The sequence below is a fragment of the Aegilops tauschii genome, chromosome 2, assembly GCF_002575655.3.
Source record: "Aegilops tauschii subsp. strangulata cultivar AL8/78 chromosome 2, Aet v6.0, whole genome shotgun sequence".
Taxonomy (NCBI): Eukaryota; Viridiplantae; Streptophyta; class Magnoliopsida; order Poales; family Poaceae; genus Aegilops; species Aegilops tauschii.
In genome coordinates this window covers 58,501,425-58,512,134 of record NC_053036.3, presented here as the reverse complement: position 1 = coordinate 58,512,134, position 10,710 = coordinate 58,501,425, and the positions used below count along the sequence as shown (strand labels likewise).

Sequence of the window (10,710 nt, the reverse complement as noted above, 5' to 3'; positions counted from 1 at the left end):
CACAGAAAGCAGCTGACGAGAAAACTGCTCTCGCCAAACAGAAGCTAGCTTCGGTCGGCAAACTGGAGGAAGAAAACACCAGGCTGAAAACTGCCCTTGATGAAGCCAATAAGGAAGCGACTCGCCTGAAGAAGGACAAGAACAATCTGAACGAGAAGATGGAAGGCATTTCTCGCAAGAGGGACGACCTGGAGAATTATCTGGGAGGTCTTGACAAGCAGTTGTCCGTCATGCTTGAAGGTATTTTTCTTTGAACCGACTGACTTGTCATTGTCGACTCGATATACAACCGCTGACTCATCTTTGAATTGTATGTACAGAATTTTGCCGGAACTTCGAGGAAGAGACTGGGCGAGTTGAGACAAGCTTGGACCCCATCCATTCTCCATGAAAGACGAGGCTGCCATGAATGTACTCCGATTGGAATCTCGTGTTGCGGGTGTTGTTGATTATCTTGCTCGACTGAAGGTCGCAATATCGCAGATCGTCATAGCACTCTGGCCAGGGGCAACGCTCCAAAATGACCTCGAGTCTCTCATGACTTGACTTAATGAGATTCCCGGTCGAGTGCAAGAATGGAAGAAGTCTTCTGCCCGGTGCGGCGCTGATGTGGCTCTGTCTTTGGTCCATGTCCACTTCAAGGAAGCGCGACAAGAGAAGCTGGCAGCGATCAAGGTCGCCAACACCAAGAAGCATGACTTCCAATCTTTCATGGAGACCTTCATTGCTGCTGCCACTCGGATTGCCGACGGAATTGATCTGGACGAATTCGTCGAGCCTGCCATCCCTCCTCCTGCGGAGTGAACAAACTTTTGTGCCCCACCTTAAATTTGCCTCGGAATGCCGAGTGATTTTGTAACCGTTAAACTCCTTCGGGATTGATGCCCGAGTACTTTAATCCCTGGTCGAAACCTTAGGATTTATCTGAATTTGGTTTATCTCGGAATATGCTTGTGCTTGCCTTCGAGTGGAATTTGTTCTTCACTCAGAATATTTTTTTGTACTTGAGATGCAGCTCTGGGGAAGAGGTTCCAGTCGACCTGCACGTCGTCGTCCTTGCGGATGAGGATGGAGCGCACGTTATACTTGTGGCGCAGCTCTGAGGAGAAGGTTGCAGTCGACCTGCACCTCGTCGTCCTTGCGGATGAGGATGGAGCGCACATTATACTTGTGGCGCAGCTCTGAGGAGAAGGTTGCAGTCGACCTGCACCTCGTCGTCCTTGCGGATAAGGATGGAGTGCACATTGTATTTGTGGCGCAGCTCCGAAGAGAAAGTTGCAGTCGACCTGCACCTCGCCGTCCTTGCGGATGAGGATGTGTTTCAAACTTAGGCGAGTACCGGACTGCAGCTAAGCCCCCGAGTGGGAGGTTAGCTCACCACTCGGTAGGATTTTTCAAACTTAGGCGAGTACTGGACTGCAGCTAAGCCCCCGAGTGGGAGGGTTGCTCACCACTCGGTGGGATTTTTCAAACTTAGGCGAGTACTGGACTACAGCTAAGCCCCTGAGTGGGAGGATTGCTCACCACTCGGTAGGATTTTTCAAACATATGCGAGTACTGGACTGCAGCTAAGCCCCCGAGTGGGAGGGTTGCTCACCACTCGGTAGGATTCTTCAAACTTAGGCGAGTACTGGACTGCAGCTAAGCCCCCGAGTGGGAGGGTTGCTCACCACCCGGTAGGATTTTTTAAACTTAGGCGAAACGGATTCGCAGCTAAACCCCGAGTGAGAGGCTTGCTCACCACTCGGTAGGATTTTTCAAACTTAGGCGAGTACTGGACTGCAGCTAAGCCCCCGAGTGGGAGGCTTGCTCACCACTCGATAGGATTTTTCAAACTTAGGCGAGTACTGGACTGCAGCTAAGCCCCCGAGTGGGAGGGTTGCTCACCACTCGGTAGGATTTTTCAAACATAGGCGAGTACTGGACTGTAGCTAAGCCCCCAAGTGGGAGGGTTGCTCACCACTCGGTAGGATTTTTCAAACTTAGGCGAGTACTGGACTGCAGCTAAGCCCCCGAGTGGGAGGGTTGCTCACCACTCGGTAGGATTTTTTAAACTTAGGCGAAACGGATTCGCAGCTAAGCCCCCGAGTGAGAGGCTTGCTCACCACTCGGTAGGATTTTTCAAACATAGGCGAGTTCTGGACTGCAGCTATGCCCCCGAGTGGGAGGGTTGCTCACCACTCGGTAGGATTTTTCAAACTTAGGCGAGTACTGGACTGCAGCTAAGCCCCCGAGTGGGAGGGTTGCTCACCACTCGGCAGGATTTTTCAAACTTAGATGAGTACTGGACTGCAGCTAAGCCCCCCGAGTGGGAGGGTTGCTCACCACTCGGTAGGACTTTTTAAACTTAGGCGAAACGGATTTGTAGCTAAGCCCCTGAGTGAGAGGCTTGCTCACCACTCGGTAGGATTTTTCAAACTTAGGCGAGTACTGGACTGCAGCTAAGCCCCCGAGTGGGAGGGTTGCTCACCACTCAATAGGATTTTTCAAACTTAGGCGAGTACTGGACTGCAGCTAAGCCCCCGAGTGGGAGGCTTGTTCACCACTCGGTAGGATTTTTTTAAACTTAGGCGAAACGGATTCACATCTAAGCCCCCGAGTGAGAGGCTTGCTCACCACTCGGGGGATTTTTCAAACTTAGGAGAAACGGATTCGCGGCTAAGGCACCCACTGGGGGGTTTGAAACATATAACAAAGCAACAACAAACATTTAGGAGACTGTAAACTATGTCTTTGATAATCAAACTAGAAGATATTTCTTATTATATCTGAATGCTTAAGTGTAAAAGGGGCGGAGCAACTCCGCATTCCAAGCGCGTGGCTCGTCTTTCTTGTGCTCGACGTTGTAAAGGTGGTATGCTCCATTGTGGAGTACTCTTGTGACGCTGAAGGGGCCTTCCCAAGCAGGAGCAAGCTTGTGTGGTTTCTGCTGATCCACTCGAAGAACCAAGTCTCTCTCTTGAAATGCTCGACCCCTCACATGTCTGGCGTGGAATCGATGCAGGTCTTGCTGATAGATGGTCGACCGGATCAGGGCCATCTCTCTTTCCTCTTCCAGGAGATCAACTGCATCTTGCCGTGCCTGTTCTGCTTCATTTTCTGAGAAAAGCTCAACTCGGGGTGCATTGTGAAGCAAGTCACTCGGGAGTACAGCTTCAGCTCCATAGACCAAGAAGAATGGAGTTCGGCCAGTCAACCGATTGGGAGTTGTCCTCAATCCCCAAAGCACTGATAGAAGTTCATCGACCCAGGCGCCTGCTCCATGCTTGAGATCGCGCATCAGTCGGGGTTTCAGTCCTTTGAGAATCAATCTGTTTGCTCTTTCAGCTTGTCCATTCGACTGGGGGTGGGCAACTGAAGCATAGTCGACTCGAGTGCCTTGGGAAGCACAGAAGGCTCTGAACTCATCAGAATCGAAGTTCGACCCATTGTCGGTGATGATGCTGTGCGGAACACCATATCTGAATGTTAACTCTCTGATGAAGCTGACAGCAGTACTGGCTTCAAGACTTTTGATAGGCTTGACTTCGATCCATTTGGTGAACTTGTCGACTGCCACGAGCACATGAGTGAAGCCGCTCCTATCAGTCTTGAGAGGTCCAACCATATCCAATCCCCAAACAGCAAAGGGCCCTACGAGTGGAATGGTCTTCAGGGCTGATGCAGGCTTGTGAGACATGTTGGAGTAAAACTGGCAACCTTCACATTTGTCGACTATTTCTTTTGCCAGCTCATTTGCTCGCGGCCAATAAAATACCGCTCGGTATGCTTTAGCCACAATGGTCCGAGAAGACCCATGGTGACCACAGGTCCCCGAGTGGATGTCATTGAGGATCACTTAACCTTCTTCTGGTGTTATGCATTTCTAGCAGACTCCAGTCACACTTTCTCTGAACAACTGTCCTCTTAGCACAGTAAAGGCTTTGGATCGACGGACGATCTGTAGTGCCTCTTCTTCGTCCTCTGGGAGTTCTTTCCTAAGGATGTATGAAATGTACGGCATTGTCCAGTCGGGAGTGATGACCAAAACCTCCATGATCAAGTCGACCACGGCTAGGACTTCGACTTCAGTCGGATCAGTGGCACTTTTTGGTTGTGGGGGCTCTTCAATGAAAGGATCTTCTTGAACTGAAGGTGTATGAATATGTTCCAAGAACACATTGCTGGGAATGGCCTCCCTCTTGGAACCTATCTTTGCGAGATCATCAGCTGCTTGATTTTTCAGTCGGGGTATGTGATGGAGCTCTAACCCCTCGAACTTCTTCTCTAACTTCCTCACTGCATTACAGTAGCCAGTCATAGCTGGGCTTCTGATATCCCACTCCTTCATCACTTGATTAACCACTAAATCCGAGTCGCCGTATACCATGAGGCGACGGACGCCAAGTGAAATGGCCATACGCAACCCGTACAGAAGTGCTTCATATTCAGCTTCATTGTTGGAGGAGTCAAAATGAATCTGGAGAACATAACTGAGTTTGTCACCTCGGGGGGATACCAATACCACCCCAGCACCGGAACCATTCAACATCTTGGATCCATCGAAGAACATGGTCCAATGCTCCGAGTGAATCTGAGTCGGCAGTTGCTGTTCAACCCACTCGGCGGGGAAATCTACTATTGCTTGGGACTTGATAGCTTTCTTTGCCTCAAACTTGATATCCAAGGGAAGGAGTTCAATCGCCCACTTTGCCACTCAACCAGTTGCATCTCTGTTGTTCAGGATCTCTGACAATGGTCGTCGCTGACGACTGTAACGGATTGATCAGAGAAGTAATGTGCAACCTTCTTAGTGGTCATGTAAATCCCATAAACAACCTTCTTTGCTTGGATGGAGTCAGAACTTCAGAAACATAGTACACCGGGCGCTGAACTTTATAGGCTTTTCCTTCTTCTTCCCGCTCGACCATGAGAACCATACTAACAACTTGCCCTGTGGCTGCAATATAAAGCAGTAAAGGCTCTTTGCTGATTGGGGCAGCAAGCACCGGCTGGGTGGAAAGCAGGGCTTTGAGTTCTGCAAACGATGCGTCAGCTTCATCTGTCCACTCGAACTTGTCAGATTTCTTCACCAGTCGGTAAAGAGGCACGGCCTTTTCACCGAGACGGGATATGAATCGACTCAAGGTGGCCAAACAACCAGTAAGCTTCTGGACATCATGTACACGCACAGGGCGCTTCATCCGTAGTATGGCACCAACTTTCTCTGGGTTTGCGTCGATCCCTCATTCGGAAACGAGGAAACCGAGCAATTCCACCAGGAACTCCGAATGTACACTTTGATGGATTAAGCTTGATATCATACTTTCTGAGGTTGGCAAAAGTTTCAGCAAGGTCAGCCAGCAGGTCGGAACCCTTTCGTGACTTGACCACAATGTCATCCATGTAAGCTCGACATTCTGACTTATTTGAGTGAGCAGACACTTTTGAATCATCCTCATGAATGTGGCTCCAGCGTTCTTCAGGCCGAATGGCATGGTGACATAAGAGAAACATCCGAATGGAGTGATGAAAGCCGTTTTTAGCTCATCGGGTCCATACAGTCGGATCTGATGATACCAGGAATAGGCGTCCAGAAAAGACAATCGCTCACACCCTGCAGTTGAGTCGACGATTTGGTCGATGCGGGGGAGAGGAAAATGATCTTTCAGGCAGGCCCGATTGATATGCTTGAAGTCAATGCACATGCGAAGCGAATCGTCCTTCTTAGGGACCATGGCAACATTGGCGAGCCACTCGGAGTGGTAAATCTCTCGGATGAACTCAGCTGCCAGGAGTCGAGCCACTTCCTCACCAATTGCTTTTCTCTTATGTACGGCGGACCGTCGAAGATGTTCCTTGACTGGTTTTACTTTCGGGTCGACTCGCAAATGATGCTCAGCCAGTCCCCTTGGTACACCCGGCATGTCAGAAGGTTTCCATGCAACCCAGTTCTCACGGAGGAACTGGATGAGGGCTTCTTCCTATTTGCTGTCGAGTGATGTTGAGATATGAGTAGGAGCGGCATTAGGGTCCGTCGGGTGAATATGAATCGGCTTGGTTTCACCGGACGACTGAAATGCAGAATCAGTGGCAGGCTTCTTGGAGCGCAACAAATCACTCGGATCTGCGTTCTTCCGGTATTCTTGCATTTCGACTGTTGCCATTTGTGCATCAACGATTTTTGAGCCCTTCTGGAAGCACTCTTCTGCCTTCTGCCGATTGCCAGTGATAGTGATCACACCTCTGGGACCAGGCATTTTCAACTTCAGGTATACGTAACATGGTCGAGCCATGAAACGTGTATAGGCAGGCCTACCCAGAATGGTATGATAAGCACTCTGGAAATCCACTACTTCAAATGTCAACTTTTCTTTGCGGTAATTCTTGGAATCACCAAAAACCACATCAAGGGCGATCTAGCCGAGTGATTCAGCCTTCTTGCCAGGTATGACGCCATGGAAACTCATATTTCTATCACTGAGCTTGGACATCGGAATGCCCATTCCCTTCAAGGTCTCCGCATACAGGATATTTAGGCCACTACCACCATCCATCAGCACTTTAGTCAGTCGAGTGCCTTCAACAACTGGGTCGACCACCAGCGCTTGCCTCCCAGGGGTGGCTATACGTGCTGGGTGGTCAGACTGGTCGAATGTGATGGCAATCTGGGACCACTTCAGATAAATTGGTGTTACCGGAGCAACCATGTTCACCTCTCTGTTTATAACTTTCAGTTGACTTTTGCTTTCAACATCAGCAAAAATCATCAGAGTGGAATTGACGTTGGGAAAATCATCATCGTCTTCTTCCTTATCCTCACCCTTGTCCGACTCCTTTTCCTTCTCCTTGGGCTGTTTCTCTCGGAATTGCTGGATCGGGAGCCGACACTGTCGAGTGGTGTGTTTAGGGTAAACCAGATTACCCTCTTCACCTTCCTTGATGTGGATGTGACCGGGTAAATCCAACACATCACTTCCATCTTGATCTTGCACTTTCTTGGGGTTCCAGGGTCCTTTGGGCTTCCCCTTGAACTTTCCTTGAGCCACCACTAAAGCTTCACCAGGAGCAGCTGGTTCGGCCTTGCGCTTCTGCTTCCGATTGGAATTCCCTCCTCCGGTTTCCTGGGCGACTGTTTTATGTTTGCCGTTCCGGAGTCGGTCTTCCTCTTCACCATTAGCATATTTGGTGGCGATCTCCATCATCTGGGACAAAGACATATCTCCTATCCGACCGAATTTCGAATTCAACTCTCGATACTAAACACCCTCCTTGAAGGCACAAACTGCTTGGTGATCAGACACATTCTCCACTGTATGATGCAATGTGATCCATCTCTGGATGTAATCTCTCAAGGTCTCATTCGGTTTCTGCACGCAGGACTGCAATTCTGTTAACCCTGCTGGCCGTTTGCAATTACCCTCAAAGGTTCTGACAAACGCTCGGGCGAGTTCTTCTCAACTGTATATGCTGCCAGGTGCCAACTGATTCAACCACGCTCTGGCTGAGCCTTCCAACATAAGAGGAAGGTGTTTCATGGCCACTTCATCATTGCCGCCACCGATCTGCACAGCCACTCGGTAGTCCTCAAGCCAAGTGTCAGGCTTGGACTCACCAGTCAACTTGCCGACTCCAGTCGCCAACCTGAAGTTGGGAGGAATCACCGCAGCTCTGATGTCTCTCCTAAAGCACTCTGGGCCCGAAACATGTACTCTGCTGCCAGTCGTGTGATCTCTGTCATGACCATCTCTGTGTGCTCTGTTTCTGTCGACCAGACCTTGAACAAGAATAGATCTCGCATCAAAGCCCGGCTCCCTGGGGTTGACTGGAATTCTTCGCCCGCCACTGTGAGGGCGTCTGTCATCGTGCTGCCGAGGCACATATGACCCACTCTTCGGGGGAGCTGTGGGCACTTGACGACGGTCATCGTGGTCGAGTCGGCGATCATATTGCTCACGGTTTCTGTACTGATCTCGCCGGTCTCCACGTCCCTCACACCGCGGGGGCGATCTTGGGCTGTGAGCCGACTGAACTGTGTCTGCCACCACAGACCTACTATGAATTCTATTCCATGACTGTGATAATGTTGTGTTCTGCTCTCCTGCAGCCCGAAGTAAAGCCTGGATCTGCATCAAACCTCTGCCAGCTTCCGACTGGGAAGGCTGAACCGGCTCTGCTATTCGGGCTGCAGCTGTGAGATTTTGAATCGGAGTTCGGTATACCTGAGTTGGAGGCGTAAAAAGTTGTCGTCGACTGGACTCGGGAATCCGCTGCCGAGCACGCTCGTCGAGTGCGTGCTGGAGGTTCTCCAGTCGAGTGCGCTTAGCCAAGTTGGCCAGGCGCGCCTCCTCCAAGGCACAGGCCTCGGGGGTTTCTCCAACGATAGGACTGTGAAGTGCATCCATGTTACGGCGGTGAAGCTCTTCCCTCTGCTGCGAAGAGAGGGGCTCGGGGCGGTACTCCTCGTGGACGCGCGACGGATCGCCGCTGCCATCGCCACCGTCGTTGCGGGGGAAGCCAGGAGGACTGCGCGGTCCGTTGACCATCAGGACTTCCACCGCGGGATCGCTGCTGTCGCACTCGGATGCAGCCTCGACGGAGCCAGTCGAACAGGCTGTAAAGAGTTTCGTCAAGCTCGATTGCCGCGACTTGCGGGGTGGCCGATTGGCGGGCCACCGCATGCCTCACCCACCGCTGGAGCCATGACCGACCGGAACGCTTGCGCCGGCGAACAGCAGGGAGCGAGGACGCCACAGGAGCCGACCGATACTGAGTCGACGGCTGCCGAAGAAGGACGCTGCGGACGCACGCGCAAAAGTGCGTTGTCCCGTGGACGGGAAGCGCCTCGACGTCGAGTGGAGCCTCTTGGAGCCAAGCGGAGTCGTCGGCGACGAACACGAGCGCGCCGAGACGGATCTCGCGGCCCTCGGCCAATCCTCCGCCGGAAACCATGATGACGGGGATCAGAAAAATTGCAACTTCTCCAACAAGTCGCTAAGACACCTGCCCCACGGTGGGCGCCAACTTTCGTGGATCTAAGACTGACAGTAGAATGGGGGGTAGGTATGAGGAGGCAAGATCCTAGCTATGGCGAAGTTGTACACGCGAGTTTTACGAGTTCAGGCCCTTCGCGGAGGAAGTAACAGCCCTACGTCTCGGAGCCCGGAGGTGGTCGACTGGATTATGCGCGTGTGAGTTACAGGGGGTGCGAACCCTTGTCCCAGAGGAGGGGGTGGCTTATATAGAGTGCGCCAGGACCCCAGCTCCCCTCCGTTACACAGGGTTCAATGTTCATAAAGAGTAAGCGTTACAGGTAACGTCTGCAATAAAGTGTTATAAATGGTAATTAAGTCTATGAGTAAACACCCGACCGTTGCTGCGTAGAGTGACTTTAGATCTTCTGTATGTCGAGTGGTTTCTATGACGGTCGAGTGACATTGATTCTTGTGAGTGGAATGTCTCTGGACGAGTGGATGATGGTACCCTTCGAATGCTTCTGTCTTTAGGGTGATGCCCTTGAGCAGGGTGTCTAGGTCAGGCCTATGACCCCACCCTAGGTACATGGCTTCATCAGCCGCCGCGGCCCGGTCGACGTGCCGGCGAAGAAGGACGCCCGCCGCATGTCGTGCTCATCCCGGAACCAAGTGTCCCACAGGGGCGAGTCGGGGGTGTACCTCTTGTCGTAGTAGAGGTCCTCCGGGAGGAGGCGGCGGCGGCGCTCGATCTCCTGGCAGCGCGCACGGCCGCTCAGCGGGACCGGCGGGATCGGCACGCGGTCGGCCGACAAGTGCCAGTTGTTGGGGAGATGGACGTCGCTCCAGGGTAGCGCCCTCGTCTCCCCATAGCGGCGGCTTACGGCCACCTCGATGTAGTGCCGGTCGCGGGGGCCGGCTGCCGTGGGCGCGATGGAGAACGCGGGCGGCGCGGGGGCCCTACGTGGTGATGATGCGGGCTCCTCCTTCTTCACGGAGCCACGGCGACGCCCCGACGAGGAGCCAGCCTCGCGGTCGTGCTTCCCCTTCTGGCCGTAGTCCCATAGGCCCATGGCTGCGAGGTGGCCGGCCGGCGAGTTTGAGGCGAGGCTAGAGTTTGGGGTTGTCGGGTTTCGAGGAGGCCGTGGGGTGGAGTGGGGGAGTGTGGACGACGACCGGTCCACGGGTTCCCATTTAAGAAGAATCGCGACCGTTCGCCTGGGCAGATGACAGGCGGGGCCGCCCACGCGTGCGCATTGATGTGGGCGGGTGGGAGGTAGGTGGCCGCCTGCCACGCGGCCCCGGCACGGACGAGGCGCGCGTCCATTTGGTGTCCGCCGCGACCTAAACCCGGCGCATGTGTGCGCTTGAAATGGGTCGGCCCGGACACAAAACGGACCAGATGGGTCCGGGCCGTCGCGCGCTGGGCTGACCGGATTGTTTTGTTTACCCCAAACAGACGGGATCGCGCGGTGGAGTTGGCATAAGTGACGAGACTTTGTCGAACGGGTTTGCCGCCATGCGCGCGCTGCAGCTAAAACAGCGTACCACCTCGCAACGCCAACGACTTGGGACGTTGCAGCACGCACAAGCCTCCCCTCGCCTCCCTGGCCACATGTCCACGCCACGCGGGCTGACGGCAGATTAATGAAACAACCAATTGATCAACAATGTCATTGTCATGTGCACTATGTATATACAGTACTAGTATATTTGTCAATAAACTCGATGCTTCACCAACACACTGAAGCAACAGCTA

At 52.8% G+C, this 10,710-nt stretch overlaps 1 protein-coding gene across 1 annotated transcript; it reads right to left on the bottom strand.

Annotated features, from left to right (window-relative positions):
- Positions 1 to 9,532: 9,532 nt before the first annotated feature.
- Positions 9,533 to 10,024, bottom strand: LOC141040729 (uncharacterized). Its single transcript, XM_073506847.1, has one exon. The coding sequence runs from the start codon at positions 10,022 to 10,024 to the stop codon at positions 9,533 to 9,535; it is 492 nt and encodes a 163-aa protein (XP_073362948.1).
- Between the last annotated feature and the right edge of the window lie 686 nt (positions 10,025 to 10,710).

What these genes read in the sequence shown, in the direction of transcription:
- LOC141040729 (XM_073506847.1), bottom strand. Translation starts at nt 10,024, where the DNA reads ATGGGCCTATGGGACTACGGCCAGAAGGGGAAGCACGACCGCGAGGCT.